The 24,121-nt window shown below is 39.0% G+C and overlaps 2 protein-coding genes across 2 annotated transcripts in view; one reads left to right on the plus strand and one right to left on the minus strand.

Annotated features, from left to right (window-relative positions):
• lilli (AF4/FMR2 family member lilliputian) overlaps positions 1–21,103 on the plus strand; it is a 152,701-nt gene extending 131,598 nt beyond the window's left edge. The window contains exons 10-21 of the mRNA XM_073089563.1: positions 8,051–8,093; positions 8,781–8,858; positions 9,496–9,748; positions 13,357–13,488; positions 13,989–14,249; positions 14,687–15,356; positions 16,276–16,403; positions 17,405–17,511; positions 18,137–18,400; positions 19,230–19,326; positions 19,645–19,879; positions 20,386–21,103. Of these exons, the coding sequence (XP_072945664.1) occupies positions 8,051–8,093; positions 8,781–8,858; positions 9,496–9,748; positions 13,357–13,488; positions 13,989–14,249; positions 14,687–15,356; positions 16,276–16,403; positions 17,405–17,511; positions 18,137–18,400; positions 19,230–19,326; positions 19,645–19,879; positions 20,386–20,504 (2,387 nt within the window). The 3' untranslated portion in view covers positions 20,505–21,103. The remainder of the gene's footprint in view (positions 1–8,050; positions 8,094–8,780; positions 8,859–9,495; positions 9,749–13,356; positions 13,489–13,988; positions 14,250–14,686; positions 15,357–16,275; positions 16,404–17,404; positions 17,512–18,136; positions 18,401–19,229; positions 19,327–19,644; positions 19,880–20,385) is intronic.
• On the minus strand, positions 1,516–3,784 carry LOC140754291 (uncharacterized). Its single transcript, XM_073089267.1, has 3 exons — positions 3,087–3,784; positions 2,747–2,875; positions 1,516–2,535 (listed from the first exon to the last, which is right to left on the minus strand). The coding sequence occupies exons 1-3, from the start codon at positions 3,691–3,693 to the stop codon at positions 1,871–1,873; spliced, it is 1,401 nt and encodes a 466-aa protein (XP_072945368.1). The 5' UTR covers positions 3,694–3,784; the 3' UTR covers positions 1,516–1,870.
• Positions 21,104–24,121: the final 3,018 nt, after the last annotated feature.

A 24,121-nucleotide genomic window follows, 5' to 3' on the forward strand; every position in this document is an offset into this window, starting at 1 on the left:
ATCAAAATGTTTAGTTTTTTTTTAAACAATGGCGAAGCACGTACGGGATGAACGTATAACCTTACTCTGGTTCTTGTCGGCATCGGCTAAATGCTAGCGGGAAACGAAGCGGCAGCGATTTATATAATTAAGAGAATCTAAACGTTCTTATAGTAAACTCTGGCTTTTTGGGATGTGGGCTTTTTGAAAAACTATGTAACAATCACACGAGGGTTATTTAAGTATATTATTATTTTGGATCCTGGTATTCCTATACTAATTTTTATATATCCACGGGATCCGATACATGGAGCGTTAGTGGTTGTGAGTAATACTTAAGTATGTGAACGTCAATGTTTCGGAGTCTAAATCGGTTCGGAATAACGACTAATGTTACACTTAATCCGACGCTCACGCTGTTATTTCTTGGTCTGTGTCGCTTGTGACTTACACCATACGTTACATGATCCGGGCCACTCCAGTTCCCCGGCAGCGGCGTCACGCGGCCTGTTTAAAAAACAAAACGCCATCGCGCACATATGTAGACCGCCATTTGCATTCTGAAGGGGACAACGGTATTATTATGACGTAGCGGGAACAGTCATCTCGTCAGAAGTGCCCGCCTTGTAATCCGCCTACGTTTATCTGTAAGATTATTGCGAATTTGGATTTTTATTACTTTCTTGTATGTGTGCGTATGTGAAATTCCAATTACAATATAATTTAATGCATTGTCATTTTAACAAAATTTAAATGAACATTTTTTATGTCGTTATGTTTTACCTGGTCTACGGTCTTTTTTATGGTCCAGAAGAACGGGATCACCGTAAGAGTGGACTTTACTTGTGAATTTTAATGTGTTAATTTAGGAGAAAATCTTTGCGTGAAGAATTGTTTAAACGTTCTTCATAGAGTTCATAAAACCATGTAAAGTCTACCAATACAAACACGACCACATTATTGAGATGTCGTATCTAACCTTCTTCACATCTGCCACATGCCAACGTTGCTATACTCCAGCCAAATTGGAAGAAGAATGTTTACCAACAATCGTCGCTTAGCAACCGATAACGGGCATATAACAATAACCTTTTTTCATTAGCACAATTTATTAATGTATAATATTATGTAAAATAAAAGAAAATTTCCGTTATTTTCTATCCTATTCTATACACTATACCTAATGTCTGGTTTGAATTAAATATTGTGAATAAATATTTGACCTTGAGTTTAATTAGATTTCGAGAATAATCTCGCAAGATATATTTTAAATCAGCATTTAAATGCGTATTAAGTGAATTTATACAATTTTCTTAGATATTATGCTGTGTGATATTCTATTTTAATCAGAATGAATAAAATAATGTAATTTAGAGTAATGGTAGTTTAATATCCTCCATGGCAATATGTACACGTCTCGTATTTGGACTCTAAGAGAATAAATAGACTGTAAGTTAGTAAATACTCTATTCCCAGAGTAGATTGGAAAATAAAATTGAAATTGGTTTAGTAGTAACTAAAAATAAAAATAAAAACTTGGAGTTTTGTACATATTTATTTAGCTATTATTACATGTATGAACGGGTTAAAATGATTAAATTAAATAGCACAAATTACAAGTATGTAATACATCATGTAAAAATACAAATCCTTAAGGTTTTTTGGCCGCCCATTATAGATTTTGAATAAGACTCCTGAAGAAATTTCGAAGGTTAGTCCAGTTAGTACTTTTATATATAAAGAGAATGCAGATATTAGTAAACTCCAGATTGTAATTATTATAGTTTGTAAGAGTCTTATTCAAAATTACAGACATGTTGTTATTATTCATCAAATTTACGTCAAACGGGAATTACATGAAACGGGAAAGAATACCATCATAAATAAATTATTAATCTTCTTCATCACTGGCAGAACTTGATGGACTTGTTGAACTGTCTGTCACTCGAATAATAAAATTGTCAATTACATTATCTGAAATGCCGTCAAGTTCTGCCATTTTCTTTTCCTCTTTAATTACATGATTGACACATTGTTGCCATGCCGCAGAAGTTATAGATTTAATTGCTTCACTTAATATTTTTTTTAAATCAATTATTTTAAATGTTTTGTTTTTTTCTGCGACATGGCCTTTTACTTGGCCCCATATCAACTCGATAGGATTTAATTCGCAATGGTATGGTGGTAATCTTAATACCTCAATGTTGTGCTGCTTCGCCATTGTATCGCATACAAATGCTGAGTATTTTTCCCGTTCAGGTGTTACCAAGTCGATAAGCTGTGCTTTTATCATCTCTGCTTGGAACGAGATACCTTTTTCTGTTAGCCAACTTTGTATGTCTTTTTTTAACCAATTCATAGAAGGAACTCGTTCCAAGCGTCGAGAATGATATGGGGCATTGTCCATTACAATTATGGAGTTTGGTTCTAATTTTTCTAGAGTTCTCGAGAACCACTCTTCAAACACCTTCGAGTTCATCTCTCTATGATAGTCGCCTTCACCTTTTTTACTTTCGAAAATTAAGTCTGCATTTTCCACAAATCCATCCTCGTTACCTATAAAAAAATGATAAATATTAAAATGTGAAAAGTACATGTAGTAGTCTAGTGATCATATATTGACTATATGGCATAGAAACTATACTTTTACGTTAACCTGATTAGCTATGCATGAGTTTATTTTTTTACAAAACTTTTTTCAATTCCATGATAACACACATCTAAAATTATGTGATCTTAAGCTAACAATATTAGGATGATAACATACCAATGTGTACAACTATCAAGCGCTTCCCTTTTCCCGATGGAGCTTTCAAGCCAGTTGAGAGTCCCTCCTGATAGGCTTGTCGAGCAGACTCAATGGAAAGGTCTTGCCATATTTTACTTTTTGTATGTCCTGAAACCAAATAATATATTATTGCTTTAAATTATTTTAATATAAATAATTTTATACACAGTGTGTGCCAAAGATGTGATAAAATATTGATTATGACATTTAAATTCTACTTATTAATAATAATTTATATGGTTACTGTTTAAATAAAGATCAATAAGTATACAGAAATGATTGATTCTATATAAAAAATAAGTTAAAATTGTTTATGTACCTTCGTTAACCCAAGTCTCATCCAAATAATAAATTTTGCGTCTTTGTTCTCTCATCCTTAACATTTTTTGAAGATAATAGAAGCGCCATCGCACAATTTCTTCCTTTTCAATGAGAACACTTCGTCTCGACCGTTTCAAATATTTAATCTTTAGTTTATTTAAAACTTTTTGAAAGGTAGTTCTTTTAAAGCTTGGTAAGCTGTCGTCCTCGTTCACTAAATTTAAAACTTTTTCAATTGTTGGTGGATCATTATCAAAGAATAACATGTGCACCTTCCTACGAATTCCACTCAAGGTCATATCGTCCAATTTGTCCATTATTGTCCCCTTTTTAGGAGCTGGAGTCGGTGACGAAACTCGTTTATGAGTTCGATATTCTTTTATTATTCGGTACACAGTACTCAAATGTACGCCGGCAGTTTCTGCAGTTTTTTTTGCGACATCTTTACTGTATATAAAACTATCTTTTGGCCACATTTCTTCGATAGTTTTATAAATGTTACATATAACTGTTTTCTCCGAGGAACTGAGTGAACACCTCGCTCGTTTCTTCTTTGGAGAAGAAAACTTCTGCAGGCCACTCGGACCCGGTTGGGAATCACTCATTATAACAAGAACAACAAAACAAACAAAACGAAACAAAAAAAAACTCAACAAAATAACAGAACAACACTATAACAGGAATATTAAACAAACAAATAACAATGGATAACAGAGATATTAACACGCACAATACTCGTAAATCGTAATCGTAAGCAGCCATGTTGTAAACATCATTGTAACACGACCAAATTCGGAGAGTGCGTTTCGTTATAGCTAAGCAGTCAATGTAAACAAAATGTTTTTTTTTGTATTTGTAACAATGAACTATTATTATAAAGTTATATTTAAAATATTATACATTAGTATAAATAAAGTTATTTTCAAATAATAATTTAATCATATACTACGAAAATAGTGGATAAATTAAAATGTCAGCTTACACTTCAAAAAATATTATTTGCTACTTTAAATAAAACGAAACGCAATTGTGTTTTTTAAATAGTCGGATTATAAAGCAATTATTATGCAGCTAATTTAAAATGAAGCAGTAAAAGTGCGGTTGTAAAGAAATTTACGCACTCTTTTTTTTTGATGGACTGTTTCGATTTTTCAAAATCGTAACCAAAAGTTCTTATTACCTGGCATACGCTTATTTACAGGGTTTTCACTTACTTACTGATAAGGATATTTTATTCATCTTTGTCTATACGCAACAATATGAAAGTTGTGAGAGTACTTTGCATGTAATAAGGTATAGAAATAATGGATACAATTTAATTGTGAAGTTTTTTTGTTGAATTAAAAATGAAAACAAGGATAATAGTAATTTTTACAGTACCAAAATTTTGATGACCCTAATATCGGTTTGTTTACATGAATTCTCTTCGCATCGTGGCGGAGGTATAGGTGTATTTAAAAAAAAGTAATAATATTTTTCTGAGTAATCCTAGTATATTTAAGGTAACACAGTGCGAGTCTTGCTTTATCCACTAAGAAAGTTAGATAATTCTTGTTGTAACTTAAGAAATAATCCCTTTAGAGGTTAAATAACAAAATTACATGGATACAAATACTTATGTATTCTGTTTATTGTAATCAATACGAAAATCCATTAAGGTACAGGTTTTTACGTAACCAGACTTGAGTGCCTAAGGGGTAGCAACCCGACTGGGGGGTTGACGACCCCTGCGACGATGCGACCTATCAGTGATCTTTCACACATCGATTCATTTTTTTGGTAATAATAAAAAAATGTTATCTGGTCTTATGAAATCACTGAAGCAATAATAGTTTATTTCTTGTAAAAACGACCTCTTGAACTTGGATTAAAACGTTGACTACTGATTTGGAATTACTAAATTATTTTAAAAGTGTCGTGTATCGAAATCCATTCAAACTTTATGTCCATTTCCGTCTGTGCAATTCAGTTCGCTACTTCGTGCAATCCAAAACCATACAGTTCTAAGTTAAGAACAAATGCAAAAATGCAGTCCGTCTGCGGGAGCCCTTAGTCCTCATTTATATTATATGAAGAACTGTTATGCAGATATGCTACTAAATCCAAAGATTTATTTTGTGAATTAAACGACTAGTGCGCCATCTTTCGCAAAACTGACGTACTATTTCGTACTACTTAGCAAATGGTCGAAATATGTATATACATCCATACATCTATGTATATATATCTATATAGATACCTTGTCCTTTGTTTCGTATACCTTGTCTTGGAGTAAGTGATAGCAGATTAAAGGGGTTGGCGACCCTTGTGACCGTATCGGTCGTCTGCCCTTTTGTGTTCGCGAACTTTACTATTATTTATTTATTTCAACGAGGTTACTTACCTACCTACTTAGTTTAATAAGTTATGAAAGTATTTCATGAGTAAGTGTAAACTGAATACGCCTGGAATGAACTCTAAGGTTAGTTTTTTTGTAATGCCACCGAAGATGCAGTTTATGCTTTGTATAATATGCAGCATACAAGTACAAGGTCTACCTGGCGGTGAGAGCCCACTGCCGCCCATGGACATCAGTAATCAATCCCAAAAAAGATCAGAGTCTTGTCCGAAATCGGCTACAGGCGCGTTGCTATTCTTCAGACCTATGATGGAACGCCTCAAATGGTTCCCTTACCACATCTTTCAAACCAAAACACAGCTACATCAGGCAGCACTATATGTGACGGTTGTGCTTCTGGTATTGCATAACATAGGGTTCTATCACCTTTGGAATGACTCGTATAATTTAAAAAAAAAACATATAAGTAAAATACCCTAAACACACACAAAGTCTAAGTTGAATCGGTATGTTTTAATCTATTCAAGTTTACGACTATCACGAACATAAACGTATGCATAAACCAGCTGTTGACACACTAACTACTATAAACCGCCATTATACGAGTACTAAAGTTAAGTCTTTAAAGCTCAAAACCAACAGGGTATCGACCGGGAACCGAACTCGCTACTAATCACCGAATACGTTCAATGTTTACTTGCTCGTTGCCTAAGCAAACAATTTTCCGTCTCACCGCACATAGGCGTTATAACATTCCACTCTGTCGCTAAGCGTATAAGGTTTGAATTTCTATACTGCATCTACTACGAGAGGAAAGGTATGATTTTCAAGCTAAGTAAGTCGGTTCTGAGCTTTAAGGCTTTGTAATAAAGTTTAATATGGAAATTTGTTTAATACACGGGAAAACCATAAGCTATATGAGGCGCTTATCGGAATGCACACTAATATGTCACTTATTCAGTAACGGCCAAGGCTCGAAATACCACAAACAAACACGCGAATGATATATGTGACTATGAGACTTTCTGTTGTTTGCTTTCACGTGGTTTGAGCGAGTTTAAAAACAGTTATCGCCTTTGAAATTCAACTTTTCGTGGTAAAAGTCCAGGGTTCGGCTTCCAGGCACCTTGATTGTTTAGTTATTTGCATATTAAAAATATATTGTTTTCTTTAAAGTTACAGGAAATATTGTGAGGGAATTTAAGAGCTTGAGATATCTGTACATAAATTTGTTAAAACTCTGAAAAATGTACTCGAAAGTGAAAAGGAAGACATACTCATCCGAGGCGTTACAAGTTACAACTTAAGTCCTCAATGATAGCATAATATCTGTTGCCAATGGATGTGATTGTGATGTGGTGGATTAGAGATTTCTATGCAGTAGCCATTTATCGTCAGGTGGACTGCAAACTCGTTCGCTACTTCAATATTGAAAAAAAAAACGAAAAAATAAACATTTTGTTTGAAGAATTCCGATAGCGATGTGCGCGGTACGCGGCGGCCGCAGCGTTGCGGGCTCAACCGTTCCCTTAATACCCCACTTGCTTCGAATTACCGCAATTATGAGCTGTTCGAGGAACCGACGCGCTTCGGTCCGAGTGCAATCGTGATTGCGGTCGCGGTGCAAATGGATAGGTGGTCGGTCTAGTGAACTTTGCGCTTGAGATCGGAATATCTTTTTTGTGTTGCGGGCATGCGTTGCGTAATCGTAGTCGAGTGTGTGTGTGTGTTTGAGTATGTATGGGCCAGTGTGTTGTGTGTTTATTCTTATGTGTAGATTATGTATATTGTGTAACTATGCGTGTTTGTTTATGTCCATGACACTCGAAACAAAATAGGCGTAATAGAATATCAGTAATGAGTGATATTATATGTCCCACTATATTTATTTTATGATCTTTTTGAATTATCAGCAGTTATTCGGGAAAATCAGAATTTAAGACGTCATAATTAAAATAAATTCTTACTTTGATAGTGACAAAATTATGTTGACAAACATTTTCCTAGTACGGGGGTCCGGTTCCAATTAAGCGGCGAGCTTCGGTTGCAATGCAATTGTTATTGCGGTTATGATTCAAACACTGCTTGTTTCTATTTTCTACGACTTGCTAGCGATTTCATTCTTGACAGCTCATTTTAATTAATATTTAATTCAAAATAAAACAGTACTACTTAACAATCAGAATAGTATAAGACTAATTTAGCTATAAGAAAGTCTGTGAAATTTCTTAGACTATATAGTAGCGTGATGTTGTACTCGTGAGTCCTGATTAGGACTTAGTAGTAGATTTACGATAAGGTAAAATACGTAAAGAAAATTAGGTCGATTTGAAAACTGTTTTTTTGTTTATTCTTACAAATAAACACTTCAGGAGCAGGTACTCCTAGTATAGGTACCATATCTGCAAAATGTCATCGTAATAGGAATATGAAGACTTGCTTTGCGTTATTCAATACTAATGCAATAAAACTAACATGTGATATTCCATACAATGGTTTTTCTTAAACCATTCGATTGTACCGTTTTTTATCGGAGACAATTTAATTAACGCTTAATCTGTAATCGTAGTGGAACCTGTTGAGTGATATTATCGTGTTGTTAATTTTATTGTTTCTTGTTTCAGGTTTAGACAACCGGATATCACACTCTAGGAGTTCTGCATCGCCGTGAGTATTGATTTTTTTATCTGACTGTTGAATCGAATGTTTGAATTTTTTTTTATAATATAGAAGTAACTGCCGCCCATGGACAACTGTATTCAACCCCATATAGGATTAGATATTCCTACCTGAGGTCGGCCACAGATGCGCCGCTACCCCTGAGGACTAAACTGGAACGCCTCGGAAAAGTATGTCTCCCTTACCACACCCTTCAAAACGGAACACAGCAGCGCCTAACACTGCTGTTATTAGGCAGAAATAGGTGTGGCGGTGGTGCCGCCGGAGTCGAACTACAAAGGGTTCTACCACCTTGGAATATGTATGAAGAAGCGTTGCGTGAGTGTGGTGTGGAAGTCTTAGCAAGTAAGGGTGTTTTTGTGGAACGTTTATCGTCACTCGAAGTGAAATCACAGTTACTTTAAAATATAAATTTAGTTGGTTTAGAATTTTTTGAACTGTTTAACAGGCACAGATAATAAATAAACAGAAATAACAGGCACATATTATATACAAATAAAGGTGTCTAACAATCGAAAATCACACGACAACACTAAGCAGTTTGTCAGTAGAAAATTGATAGAAAGCAACACGTTCAATTGGTTTGCTGTTATGTCTTTAATATAAGTTATACATACATTTGCTTCACACTGTAAAAAATTATATACCTATATCGTTAAATGTTTGCGGTTTCAGTGATGTGGTGAATAAGGAGGTGGTGTTGTCGGAGAGCGATGACGAGGCGCCAGCGACCACCATCCCGGGCCTCGAGCCGTGAGTTTGTTTCTCATTGTATTTTTTGAGATTGGATACAACCCTACGTGGTTCCACGGGAGGTATTCCCGCCATATTTGATTTTTCTGATGTCTGATCTCCATATAAAGAAGTTCTTGCTTTTTGATGGAAGGTTGTGTCATTTGAATACATATACGCTACCTGCTGCCTTATATATGAGGCGACTATTTTTGTTGTAGGTAGTGACCTGTGATAGGCTTCAGTTACAACTCCTATTCTATATCGGGTTGGTTACACAGGTGTCAATGGACACAACTTACCTACCATCAGATAGACTGCATGCTCGTTTTTACTTAAATCTTATAAGAAAAGTAGTTAAATTTAACGTTGTTCATCTGCGGCGACCTGCCTTTCTGATATTATTCGACAATTTGCGTGGCGGAGCGGACACCATACCGGTCCGACGCGTAAAGGGATCCGGGTTCGATCCCCGGCCAGACGGATATCTGAATGATGAATTTAGATATGTGGTCTGGGTCTACGTGTTTGTGTATTCGTCTTTGTGTGTCCGCGACACCCACGATACAGGGAATCTTAATGTGGGACTGTGAGTGTAGAAATCATTTATTTATTTACATAAATTTGTTTATAATATAATTAATTCCACCACCAACAGCATCCTATCCCCAATCGGCTCCGGCGGCAGCCCGAGCTCCGGCAGCGAGTCGTCCCCCTCCGACTCGGAGTCGGAGTCGTCGTCCGCGGAGTCGACGGCGGCGCCCCCGCCCGCGCCGGCGCCGCCGGCCGCCCAGCTCTGCTCGTGGCGGCTCTCCAACTTCGCGCCTCCGCCCGCCCAGCCGCCCGACCAGGAGACGTACGACGCCGGCAAGGAGCTCAGGCACGCGCTCGACGTTGTTAAGGAGAAACCGGTAAATATAACAGTGTTCATACAATTTGACCCACGGGGCTGAACGGTCACCATACCGGTCTGAACCACCAGGAGTTCCGGGTTTGATCTCCGTTCAGGCATGATGATGATCTGGACAAATTGATGATTTTGTATATTTTGGGTCTGGGTAGGATATATGTGTCCATTAGCCTTTCGCCTTTGTGTGTGTGTCCATAGTATCCACAACATAGGGTATCCTAGTGTGGGGCTGTTAGTGTAAAAAGTGTCTATTTCTTATATATTAATTAATAAACCGTTGAGAACCCAGTAAATTGACATCAAGTCCTTAGGACCAATCCATTATTCGACTTTTACTTAAGAAAAACTGCTAACTGTAAACAACTGGGAGTTACGGAATCTTTTCTTATCCAAAATTCTTGAGTGGCTAAATTCGAAAGCGTTGGAGCAAAGCAAGACAGTTGCTAGTTTTCGTCGGCGTCAGGACAGCACATTCACAATAAACCTTGTCCAGAAGCTCAGAATTGCTAAGAGAGCTTTTATGAGCTATGCGTGTCATGTTTCAATTCGTAAGCAAACTAAGCTTATCGACATAGCTCTCAGAATTAGTAGGCTGAAATAGCAATTGTGCCCTAAGGATTGATAACTGAGAAGAAAGATCGGAAGCGGTGACTATATGTGCAAAAAGAAGTTTAGATAGAGTACAAGAAAACATATTTTGGTTGAGGAGGCACAGGACCGGTTGAAAAGACGCCAAATAGAAGCCTACATCTAGAACAGAGGAAAAGAACATAGAAAAAATCTTTAATTTTCAAAGTTACTCTAAAAAAAGGTGGTAGAACTCTTTGTGGTTCGACTCCGGCGGCACCACCATCACACCTATTTCTACCTAATAACAGCAGCTCTGCTATAGGGGTAGCGGTGAATCTGTGGCCGATCTCAGGTAGGAATCTACCTAATCCTATCTGGGGTTGATTACAGATGTCCATGGGCGGCAGTAGCCTCTTACCATCAAGTGGATTTCAGGGTCGTCTGCTATTCCTATATTATAAAAAAAATACTGGAAATACTAATGTGCATGTAGTCGTGGCCTAACGATTGCCAGTTTCGTCCTCACAGCAACTTTCTCAGGTGTTATGTTGCGAGAGATAGCCTTCCCGGTAAATAATGTTTGAGTCAGCGTTACGCCATTAGGTGCATCTCCACAATGATCAGTGCATTGTTCTGTGTCACCGACGATGGCTTTTAACGTTCTTTTTGTATCTTGAATTAGAATTTTCCAGAACTTTTCTATTTAAATTTGTACTTTGTAGTGATACTAATGTGTCAGAATACAAATTTGTGGAGTCATTTGAAGTGAATGAATAGTAAAAAGTTTAGAATTCGATCAAAAGTACGATTCTGTCTTATTTGTGTTTGTTGTTTAGACAGATGTGGAAATTGATTTTTTGTTAATAAACTTAAACTCATTATTAAAAGTGTAAAAACTGAAAAAAAGAACATGGACAGTTACAACTTGTTCACAAATTTCTTTCAAAACATAATGAATCGGAGTGAGTGTGACGCGAAACAGAAATGGATTAATCTTTCGATTTTGAGAACCAATTTGAGGGCTGCGTTAAAAAAATTCGAAAATTCATTAGAATGCGTACCGGCTAGAAGGAGACAGAGTGTTGTCTATGAGTATCTTCGTTTAAAAGACGCGATGTGGCGTGCAGTGGGCGCTGTACATGGGAATATAGCCTCCGTGGCCACCGATTTAGAGGTGAGATTGGTATGTTCGATTTCGACACTATAATTCTGAGATGCAATGCTGCGTAATTGCAATTGAAGATATAAATTGACACTTCCTATGTCTTGATTTGTTATAGGCGTTCAATTGTTATAAAATCCTTTGGCGATGATGATAGTTAGTTGCAAACAAATATTCTGAAGGATGGACCGACCGATCGATATCATTTTTCATTCCATGGTAATGTGTTTTTAAAACTATTTTAAATATATAATGTGCTTTCGTTATTAAATTTTTATTTCTTGACATTATTAATTATGATATAATAAGTAAGTTTTTTTAGATATAAGAACATTATATTGTGTTGAAATGTATTATATTTATGTATATATGTATGTGTGAGTAGAGATAGACGTAAATTAGTGTGTGTAAGTGTTTTTGACTTAGAACAAAATAAAAATCTCCTGTTACAATGCATGCGTCAAAATTATGTATAAAATATTTAGCTTCCATTATTTTTTCACTTGTAGTTTTTTATATTTTTTTAATTAATTGTCCGTTTATCGTGAAATATTCTGTTTGCTTATTAATTTATTATTTGAACACACTTAACGGAAATCCCACAATGACAAACCTACTACGATAACGTTTAACCACTTCAGATAATACCTACTACTCCTTATTCTAATTCCCTCATGTAGAAAACCATTTGAAATGTATCAATAAAATCACTCCATTGTTTGACCGCGATACAGTTGCTTGTGTTTAGTTTTATTCAATAAATGTTAGGATTCGTCTAGATTGAGTGAAGAAGTGACAAACGGGTTCATTCTTGTCGGCAAAGAATATTTAACGTAGAATGAAGGAAATCAATTGCAATTGTAATAGCTGTTGAGACAAAACTTTATGAGTCTAATCATGGAGTCCGAAATGTCAGATGATTCAGATGATACGAGAATTAAGGAATCGTTAAATAGGTTGATGTACGACTTGGAGTGTCTAGAAATGCAGATGGATTATAACGAATGGATACGAAGAGAAGTATTCATGGAGGTAAAGAATGTAACGACATAAGAATGTTTATCGTTAAGTGAAGTGGATAGGATAATGTTGTTTAAGCAGTTAGCAGGTAGTTTTGATTGTTGTCGTCATTATCATCATCAACACTGTCATCGTAAATCATCATTATCATCAACTCATCATTGTGCCCCTTTACTTTCTGCAGCACTTGACATGAAAAATTAATTGGATCAAACGGGATATTGTAAAAAGTAATTCAACCTTTTACGATTCTTCTTCTTTACCACATATTTCTCTATTTCTTTTAGTTTCAGATTTGGCCATAAAGGTGCACTTGAAAAATTCAACCTATATATAGTCCGCGCGAAACTGCTAGTCCGCTCTGAAGTTGTCGCGAGCAGGTGTAGTCATACAATTTGCTATGGCGACGCGATTCATTTCTATATTCAGAGCGGACTAGCAGTTTTACGCGGACTATATATAAAATAATAATAATAATAATAATCTTTATTAATCAATAAAAATTTTACATAATATTACCGCTTTTTATAATAATTTGCAATGTACATGAGGTAATGATTAGCTGACAATCTAGCAGTAATTTAATGTGCGATATACATCATTGTTAAGTGCTAATACATAGTGGTTAATGGTACCTATACAATTTTGATACAGAATAATTCAAAACGGCATGTTATTCTATTCTCCGTACTAGTTTGCACTGTATGACGGCAGAACAGCGTCACTCGCTCGTTATTCACTATTCTATTTCGATGTACCCACATTGCACAATTCAACAGTGTAGAAACAACAACAAAATTATATATAATTTAATATGTTCGGCATAAGTAAATGAAATATGATGTGATCGTCACCAGAGTCCGATATCGGACATGTCGGACTCGGAGGCGTCGTCGCCGTCGCCGGGCGCCGCGCGCCGCCGCCGCTCGCTCGCCAACCGCGTGTCCGCCGCCTCCAGCGACGAGGACACGCCGCGGCCGCAGAACACGGTCAGTGTTTATTATTATTATTTATGTATTATTCGCTTCTTCCAAAAAAGAGAAGGTGAAACCAAACATGCAGTCAACGTATGTTGTTATTGCTGTTAGATAAGATTGCAGTCTTACTTGATGTCGGTTACAGATGTAGTGAAAAATAACTTTGAATCTCGTGTAAGTGTCTCTGTTTTACTACATTCTACAAATTAAAACACAGTGTGTTCGGTTCAGTCTCGTTGTTTACGCAAAATTAGTTCGGATAAATTATCAATGCGAATACACTTATTTGTCTTAGAAGTCCCTCAAAGCAACAGCGACCTTAATACGCAGAACTTATGGTCGAACGTACGTTTGACATTGTTATTATTAAATAGACACAGTTATGACTGTGGTGTCCCTGAAATCGAATCACATAGGGTTTTAACACATTTAGAAAACAGTCCCGTCCCCCCGTCCCCCGTCACACTATCCTCGGAGCAATTCGTTTATTGTGTCTATTGTGTACATTGCAGGCTCGCACGCAACCGTCGCCTGCGACCGTATCGGGGGGTGGCGTGAAGCGCGGCCGGCCGCCGAAGCCGCGGGCGGAGGAGCGGCCCGCGAAGAAGAAGCGCGGCCGCCCGCCCAAGTCGAAGGTAGCGTCGCCCGCGCCCCCGCCCGCCCCCGCGCCTCCGCCCGCCCCCGCGCCGCCGCCCGCCCAAGCGCTCGACAGCGACCCCGAGCCGGAGCCCGCGGCGCCCGCGCTCGACACGAAGACCTTCATATTTCGGAAGGTGAGTCGGTATGCGTGTCGCCAACATGTTGAGTGCTAAAGCATACGGAAATACATATAGATATAGACCGCGCCAAGCTGCTAGTCCGGTCTGAAGTTGTTGCGAGCATGTGTAGTCATACAATTTGCTACGGCGACGCGATTCATTCTCTATTCAGAGCGGACTAGCAGTTTTACGCGGACTATACCTGAAGAGAAATAACAGCATGTTAGATGAAAGAGATGAATGTGTGATGAATGAAGACTATCACAGATATAGGTAATTGTAATATGAATATATTTTCAAGAACACTTGATCAGAGAGCAGGAAAAAATGCCAAGCGGAGGCATTTTTTTCCTTTACACTTTTCAGTAGCGAAAACCTTTGGTAAGGGAAGTTTAAGGTTTTTACTCAAATAAACATGCACCAAATATTATAAATTGTTTTTCAATTTGTAGGTTTTCACTCCAAAGAAGAGCGACGAATACGGCGGCAAGGGCGGTAAGGGTGGGAAGGGTAAGGGCGGCAAGGGCAAGCGGCAGGTGACGATCATCGAGGGTCCGGCGCCGGAGTCGTGCGCCGATGACGACGAGAGGCGGCGGGAGCGGTCGATAGAGCGGCGCAACGAGGAGGCGATCACGCGGGTGTCGCCGCCGCAAGAGCCCGAGCCTCGTCGTCGAGAGCCCGAGCGGCCCGAGCGGCTCGACAGGCCCGAGCGACCCGAGCGGCTCGACCGGCCCGAGCGGATCCCCGAGCGCACCTCCAACGACCGGATACCCTCCGAGCGGACCGTCGACCGCCTACCGGAACGGACCTCCAACGACAGGCTACCCCCAGACAGGAGCGAGCGGCACGCAATCGAACGCCCCACGGACCGAATAACGAACGAACGGCTCCAGGCGGACCGGTTGCAGCCGGATCGCAGGTCGATCGAGAGGTTGCAGTCCGAAAGGATGATGGCGGAGCGGTTGCAACACGACCGCTTGGCGTACGAGCGGTTGCAGGCGGATAGGCTCGACAGGGTGGAACGGATCACGCAGGAGAGATACGTCAGGGCGGAGGCCGATGTCGGCTCGGGCTTGAAGTCCGGCCGGGGGTCGGAGAGACTAGAGGATACTAATACAAATAGTGAGTACAATACAGATTTATGTTAGTAGTATGAACGTTTAGAAAGAATAACTTAAAAATGACAAAAGACATTATTATTTTTTGTCGTACGTACACTATTATCAAATAAATACGTCATATATTTAATGCAAACAAATGGGTATTTCCTGTTAACAGTTTTTATTGTAATCATTTGCCACATTAGAAATGTGGGATTTTTGTATACAACGAATAGAATTATGACTTAACAGTTCGAAAAACATACTGAAATTTTATGATGTACGTCATCTGCACAAAAACAAAAGGCGATGTTCTTGCGCATGTCGTGCTTTCTAATTTCATTTTCTTTTTCGTTCTTTCCTTTCATAAAAAATATCTGCGATTTGTATCGACAAATTTGTACCGATCGCGGTATGAGTCCCATTTTAAAGGACCTGTGTGTAAGGGTCGCGTGTTAAACTTTTTAATGTATAACCTAACGATTAAGCAGATGTGCTACTTGATGGAAAATAGTCAACGCCGCCTATGGACACTAGTAACACCAGAGGAGTCGTCAATGCATCGCCGGTTTTTAACGAGAGCTCCTTGAATCTTTTTTAACACGCTTTTATTAGCTTGGGTTGTATGTATGTAATTATGTAACGGAATCTTTGAACCCGATTTCTATCCACTGTGAACGTTCACTTTAATTTAATATTTTGAAGAATTTTAAAAAACCGATGACAATACACTATTTGAATAATTTTGTACCATTGTCCTTATCAACATCCTCAGGATTAACGATTTTCGAGGCGAGATTGTTCGAGCGCCTTAGAGTTTATCGCACAATTACTAGATTGCAACAATTATCGCTATTTAGTTTCAATAACTGTTATAGCGTGATCTTTAGTTTTGAAAATAATAATGTTATTTAAGAGTCCCATGTCATGTTTGTGCGCAGGTCGCGGTCGTACGCGCGTGTTGGTGCGCATCGCGCTGAGCCGCCTGCGCGCCGACACGCTGCGCGCGCTGCAGCGCCCGCCGCGCCGCGCGCCGCCGCCGCGCGCCGCCACGCCGCCGCCCGACCAGGTACCCCGCCACACACCACGGCACGATACACCACAACACCCCACGCTACGATGTCCTACCCCACAACACCACGATCTACCCCACAACAGTACACCCTACCCCACAACAACTCACTCTATGACGACCTACTCCACAACACCCCACGTTACAACATGCAGCCATACAACACTTCATGCTACCCCGCCACACCCCACACTAAAACATGCTACCATACAACACTTCATGCTTCCCCGCCACACCCCACGTTACAACGACTTATAACCCCAACACCCCACGCTACGACTTCCTACCCCACAACAACCCACACTGAGACGCCCTAACCCATCGCGCCCTACCACACGTTACCACACCCTACCCCACAACACTACACCCTACTCCACAACAACACACCCTACTCCACAACAATACACCCTACTCCACAACAATACACCCTACCTTACAACACTCCGTTCTACCACACCCTGCCCCACATAACCCCACGCTACCACATCCTACCCAAAATTCACCATACTACCACGCCCTTCCCCAAAACACCCCATGCTACCAAATCCTACGCCACAACATTTCACGCTACCACACCCTACCTCATAACACCCTAAGCATAACACCCTGCCGTATCCCACGCTCCACTACCCATATCCTACCTTGCCTCACGATACTCCACATAACCCAACATAACCCCGCCTCACCCCGCAACATCATACGACACCATCTACATCACCACACGATATTTCAACACACGCTAGCCCACCACACGATATCTCAACACTCGCTACCCCATCACACGCTACCCAACACACGCTGCTCCACCATACTAAACCTCGCCACATCCCACGCTACCATATCATGTCCTCATACTATCCCAAACGTCCCCACATTTTCCCACCAAACTCCACGCTATATTCAAAACACGCTACCAAGAAGCGTTCTATCACGTTCATAAATCAAGTGTCATTGTCAATGAAACTCAACGTATTCGTACGTGTTCGCAGGGCGGCGAGGCGCTAGAGTCGCTGGGCGGCGCGGCGGCGGGGCGCTCGCCGGTGTACTACTCGTACTTCGAGCGACTGCCCCCGGACGCGCTCTCCGACGACGAGCGCGACCACAAGTGAGCATACACACACGCAAACACACACACAGACATATACGCAAAATCTCGCAGTGTTGCAAACCCCTCCAAATTAAAATATAATTGGCCAAGTGCAAGTACACGAAGGGTTCCGTACCACCTACATTTTTTATTTTTATTTTTAGTATTTGTTGTTATAGCTTCTATCCTTATACATACTCTGTAAAAATTCATTAGCCTATCTATTATGTTCAGGAAATACGCGCCCTGTGACAGACCGACAGACTGCGGAGACTTAGTTATTACTAATTGGGTTTCGATAACGGTTTCGGTTACTAACCCTATTGGGTTTCGATACCATTTTAGAGTCCGAAACCGTAAAAACAGCACTTTGTCCTTTAAAACACAGTATGAATTATTTTATATCATAAGAACTACTACAATAGATAGTTTTTAGGTTAATGTAGGTTATTAAGAAATAAAGTAAGAATTTACCATTTCCCCCACCTCCTTCATTCTTTATGACCGAAACTACTCGATTAGATATTTTTTTATTATTAAATATATAGGCTTAAAACAAAATGGAACCGTCTTCATGCACGAATAACAACTACATGCCTGTTTTATTTTGTTTTTAATCTCACACCGCGAACTTACCACCCAGATACTACATGGAAGAGGCGAAGCGTTTGCGCATCGCCGCCGAGCGGGAACAGGAGCCCTTAGCTCGCGTGATGTTGTACCACGAATCAGTGCTCTGCTTCGTTCTCACCGGCCGATTGCTCGAAATGGAAATGGACACGAAAAAGGCGTTCACGATATACCGCGAGACAATAGAGTACATCAAGTCGATACACTCGATGCCGCAGCGGTTCCGCACGTCGCCAAAGTCGCCCCATTCGACGTTCAGCAAGCTCGATATACTCAGGTGAGTGTTTTTTTTTTTTATAATATAGGAGTAGCAGACGAGCGAGTAGACCACCTGATTGTAAGTGGCTAGTGCCGCCCATAGACATCTGTCAACCCCAGATAGGATTAGATATTCCTACCTGAGGTCGACCACAGATGCGCCGCTAGCCCTGAGGACTAAGCTGGAACGCCTCGGAGTAGTGTGTCTCCCTTACCACACTCATCAAACCAGAACACAGCAGTGCTTAACACTGCTGTTGTGAGGCAGAAATAGGTGTGGCGGTGATGCCGCCGCAGTCCAACCGCAGAAGATTCTACCACCAAAATCAGTAGATTTTACATAATACTACCTACACCCTGTGCGCATTGCTATACCACCAACTGAAATAAAATTGAAGATAGTGCCATCTATCGAAAATTGGTCGTACCAACTCAGAAACCTTCGTGCAATCGTGCACTACAACTTTGCTACAGATCATCAAAGGATCAAATGCGTAGTTTACGATTCTATAAAGGACATACAGACAAACATTTATTTTCATATGTATAGATTGTTCGTGTTTATAATACTCAGATGTGTGATGCTTAGAAGGCGGTAGGAACTTTTGTGGTTCGACTTCTATGGCATCACCGTCACACCTATTTCTCCCTCAAAACAGCAGTGTTAAACGCTGCTGTGTTCTAATCTGAAGGGTGTGGTAAGGGAGACATATGACTTGACTTCAGTAGGAAGATCTATCTGACTAGATCCTCATTTATAGGCATTTCTATTTCTACCATAAACTTCGGATATGATTTTTAATGTTCAATGGTCCTACATTTTATTAATGTCATACGTCTGTTTTCAGCCTAAGGGTACAAGCGCTCCTGTATCAGCGAATGTTCAAAATGTACAACCGGGAAGTGAAAGAGTACAACAAGATCGTACAGGAATATCAACAAAAGGTAAATTCGGGTATTTTTTTTATAATGTAAAGCGGTATGTACATTTATTTACAAACGGTGACAAGGGAAGACAGAGACAACCAGTATTGTCACAAAAATTTAAAAATATTATTTTTGAATTTCCAACAAGTAATAGGGTATCGTTGTACCCTTTTGATACGAAAGGAAACCCTTATTGGCAACCTAAAAATAATGTTTTAATAGTTACAGTATAAGTAGTAGGATTTCGTTTTACCTCCGAATATGGAAGGAAACCCTTGTTGGGTAGCATATTTTTTTTTTAATATAGGTATAATACTAAAACTGTTGTATTTCCAGCCGGCGTGTGCGGAGTCAGTCTCCCCGCTGTCCCCGACGCCGTCGCCCGCGGGCTCCGGGCCGGGCTCGGTGGGCTCGGGCTCGGGCTCGTCGGGCTACTGCTCGCTGGTGCACTCGGTGCCGGCGCACGCGCACCACGCGCTGCTGCAGCTCACCAAGTACTACACGTTCCTGTACGTCGCGCACGAGCTCTGGGAGCAGGCGGATATGCTGTGTCGGCTCAGACCTAACCAAGGTATGTCGCTTTGTTCGTAGTGTTAGTTTTAGCCCCTAGACGGTTGTTGGTTGCGGTAACCTCATTCAAGTTACTTGTTAATATGGTGTTTGATACCATAGATAAACCTTCTATTAGGTCCAAAATCCAAAAGAAAGTGGTTAATCCTGGTTCTTTATTCGTCATCTATAGTGACAAATCATCGATAGATAGGGTACGGAAGTGGAAGAACCCCTCTGTGGTTTAACACCAGAAACATCAACAGCAGCGGAGGTAATAACAGCAGTGTTAAACATAACACCATATTCTTTGAATTAAATGCATCTGCGGACACCCGCTGGTAGGAATCTAATTGTATCTGAGATTTATTACAAATTTTCATGGCCAGAAATAGCCTTTGACCATATATACTGCATGTTCATTTACTACTTTTATATTATTATTATTATATTAGCACAATTTGAATGTCAAAATTTCTATACCGACATGAAGTAAGTCGTCTAAGCTAGATAACTGTCGTGTTGCAGATCTGTTCATAGCGGTGGACCGCAAGTGCGGGCCGCTGACGCTGTTCTCTACGTTCCGTCACCTCGTGCAGTACGTGCGCCACGCGATGTCGCTGCTGAAGGCGCCGCCGCGCGAGTGACCCCGCCCCCCGGCCGCCGCGGGCCCCGCCCCCCGCGCGCTCATCCGCCACTACGTCAACTGCGGCTACTACATGCTGCCATACGCGTGCGCGTACTGCAACGGGGACGGGGGCGGGGCCAGGGGCGAGCTCCGCCTCTAGTGCGCGTTCGCTCGTACTGGGACAGTGACGGGACGTGTTCCGTTGGACGCGAACGCGAAGGGGCGGGGCCAGGGGCGAGCTCTGCCTCTAGTGCGCGTTCGCTTGTTTTGAACAGTGACGGAACGTGTTCCGTTGGACGAAGTGACCCGCGCTCGCTCGTGACGTCACGGGATGCCCTGACATACCTATATCATATTACGTTGTAGGTACGGCCGTTCTCAATCATGTGGTACCCACGTGTAAAACAAGTTTTGGTATCAAATGCGGTAAAGTTAAAGCAGATGCCGCTTTCGTGATATACTTGGAGAAATTTTCGTGCGAAATCGATATATACAAGAATATTCTATTGTAAATGTCACTATCAAAAAACCGCTATGTGTTAAGCACACCTCGGTGACGCTCATCCACATGCGTGACACACTGATACGACGCGACAAGACAGTAACTACATGTGACCTAAAAACATCGAGAGAACGGCGCTATCTAACAGGACTTCAGCTGCAATTACTACATGCGACCTTACAACTATATAAATATACATCGGATATTGTCGGCTATAGTGCGTTCGCATTCTTTTACACGTCACGACATGCGTTGGAGCTGGTTACCATTGGATCCTTTCTACTCTACGTATGGTTTTACTGTCGGTGACTGTTCTCATTGTATCTGACGTCACGACATGCTAGATACGATCGCATAGCCTAAAACAATGTCGTAAATATATACAACTGATCAAAATGTACGTTTCGTATTTATATAGAAACTCGGCCAATACAAGACCGATGCGAAGACGATGGCGCCCCTAACGGTAATTTTTGGAACTATTGATTACTTTATACGAATTTGAAACGAGATTATTACGTATTGACTTTTATCCATTCGGTTTATCAGTATCATGATAAAGACAAAAGATTTAATTGTATTAAAACAAAAAAAAAAAAAACATACGATTAACAATGTTTCCAATTGCCGTATGGGTGTGTCCAAATACTTCGCATCGCCAATCACTATGATTTTGATACAATGTTAAATACTATAAGAAAATAATGTTACTTCAAGAGTGAATTCCATAAATCTCATCTATAGATTATGTATAAATTTTCCAGTAATGAAAATTTTTGGCGGTCAATGGGCAGTGTTCAAAGCCTAAGTTGTATTTACTTCCGTTTGTTTGCAATTAGAGATTTTATTAACAACTTAACGTATATATCTTAACTTCCTGCTGAGATATTCCCGGAGCGCTATGACATGGGAATCTTCAAAAAAGGTGCAATAAGCGCTCTCCTTCAAAACCGGCGATGCATTGGCAACTCCTCTGGTGTTGCAAATGTCCATAGGCGACGGTGACTACTTTCTATCAGGTAGCACGTCTGCTTTATCGTTAGACTCAATCATTAAAAATATATATATCTTGGTCAATGGTTATAAAATTTTATTTCTCAACATAAATTGACGCAAAATAGTTTATATGATATAACGTTCAAATAACGTTACGTACATAATTAATTATCCTACACACAAAAAATACCGAAGAAAGTATTTTTAGTAATTTACATTTCCAATATGAGACAGGCATACATACAAACATACGCTCGAACAACAAATAGGTATTGAACGCTGCCCTAGTGTCCACATTGCTCTAGTGTCAATCGACACTCAGTGTCAGATAGTGTCAGTATATGCATGTGAGACTTTTGATATTCAAAGATGTCTCATTATTTTCTTATCAAGTATTTGATGCAACGGATTATTCAGTTCTTCCTTAAATAATATTATACAATTATAGATGTAACTTCATTCAATAAAGATTACTATCCAAAATGACTGCATTTATATTTAATTCTCGTTATTTTTAATCTGTAAACGAGAAATATATATAAAAGCGGCCATTAATATTTTTATTGCAATAAGTTTAAACAACACTGTATCTTCCGAAAAAGCCAATGTATTTCGAAGCATTTATATGTATATGATTTGGAAAAGTAATTACACATTATATTGTAAATGATTTTTACTTTATCGTCAATATTAGGAATATTTATTTATGTATATTATTTATCAATTTGTATTATTTTTGAATTAGTCTATTTTTATTTTTTTATTATATGTGCTTGTGATAAGCATTCTATGCAAGTGATATTTTTGCAAAATCAATTATTTTTGAAGTATTTTTTTAAGTCAGCAATAATAAACAGTTCTAAATAAGTATATTGACGTTTATTTTAATTTATCAAAACTGTTTTACAAGAAAAAATTGAATAAGTCATATACTATATACATAACTACAATAACATAAAAATATTTTGCTTCGAAATATCTCCATGAAATTACATAAAAAGTAAATAAGTATTGTTATGTTATACTATACATTACGAAAACTGTATCTATATTAATTGGTATATATAAGTTATATAACGTCGCTTAGTATTACATTTTAGTTTATTTGGTAAACAGAACTCGCTACGTTTGCACATGAAGGAAAGAAAATATAATAAAACGGTGTACAGTACCCGACCTTTAATAATTGCGTAATTATTATTGTTTATCACAAATCTTAGACATTCTTAATTTAATGTCTATATGTAGGAAAAAAGAAATCATAATAGAAAAATGATTTGGTACCAGAATAGCTACTGCAGAAACTTAAAGTTATTTTTTTAGTCTATGGTTTTTCATCCGTACGACACACACATACTAATATAATGCAGAAATCATTTATATCTGATGCAGAAAGCAAAGATACTGTAAAAATACATTTCATGCTGTTCACTATTGAATATAAACGTCTTTGAGTAAAGATTTAACTCTCTGAAGTAATTTTCATTCAATTGTTCGCTAAATATGAATATAGGATTGAGTAAAGATATATTGTTACGTTTTATTGCCGTTTTATATAGAAATTTCGTAAAATATTAACGGTCGGGTACGATACAGGATGTTCAGCCGTCTTCCTGGTAATTTTAAGGTGTTTAAATAAGGAACAGATTTGTTATAGATGTTGTTACGTTGTCATTTACACATTAAAGACGCTAGTACATTCGTAGAAACAGATCAGTAGGTATATTTTGTTAATACTTACAATTCACGTGTTCCACTAAATGATTGCAACGAAAGCGGTCTTGTGTGGTTCGTTACACATATAACATACACTAACTGCAGTCATTACGATAGTCAAGTGGAGTGCGTGGAATGAGTTAAAAACGCGGTTTGCATCGCATTGTTAAATATGATAACTACATAATTATATACATACAATAATTATTACAAAAAGAGAAGCAATAACATTTTGAACGAATGACAGAAATGATTAGCAATAAATTCAGAAATAAATATTTATATTGAATTATGTGTTGACTAATTCGTTAATAATATTGATTTTAAATATATTAAAATAATTTGTATGACCATAATTAAAATTGCCATTCAATTAGATGTATTCATAAAAATATACTAAACACCAAATTTATGTAATGGAT

Source organism: Epargyreus clarus, unplaced genomic scaffold, assembly GCF_041222505.1.
Source record: "Epargyreus clarus isolate Ecla_fem2 unplaced genomic scaffold, WU_Ecla_fem_2.2 ptg000029l, whole genome shotgun sequence".
In the NCBI taxonomy this organism is placed as follows: Eukaryota; Metazoa; Arthropoda; class Insecta; order Lepidoptera; family Hesperiidae; genus Epargyreus; species Epargyreus clarus.

What these genes read in the sequence shown, in the direction of transcription:
- LOC140754291 (XM_073089267.1), bottom strand. Translation starts at nt 3,693, where the DNA reads ATGAGTGATTCCCAACCGGGTCCGAGTGGCCTGCAGAAGTTTTCTTCT. An exon ending in TGAGACTTGGGTTAACGAAG is followed by an intron (nt 2,876 to 3,086) that starts GTACATAAACAA and finishes ATTTGGTTTCAG; the next exon opens with GACATACAAAAAGTAAAATA. An exon ending in CTTGATAGTTGTACACATTG is followed by an intron (nt 2,536 to 2,746) that starts GTATGTTATCAT and finishes ATTTTTTTATAG; the next exon opens with GTAACGAGGATGGATTTGTG.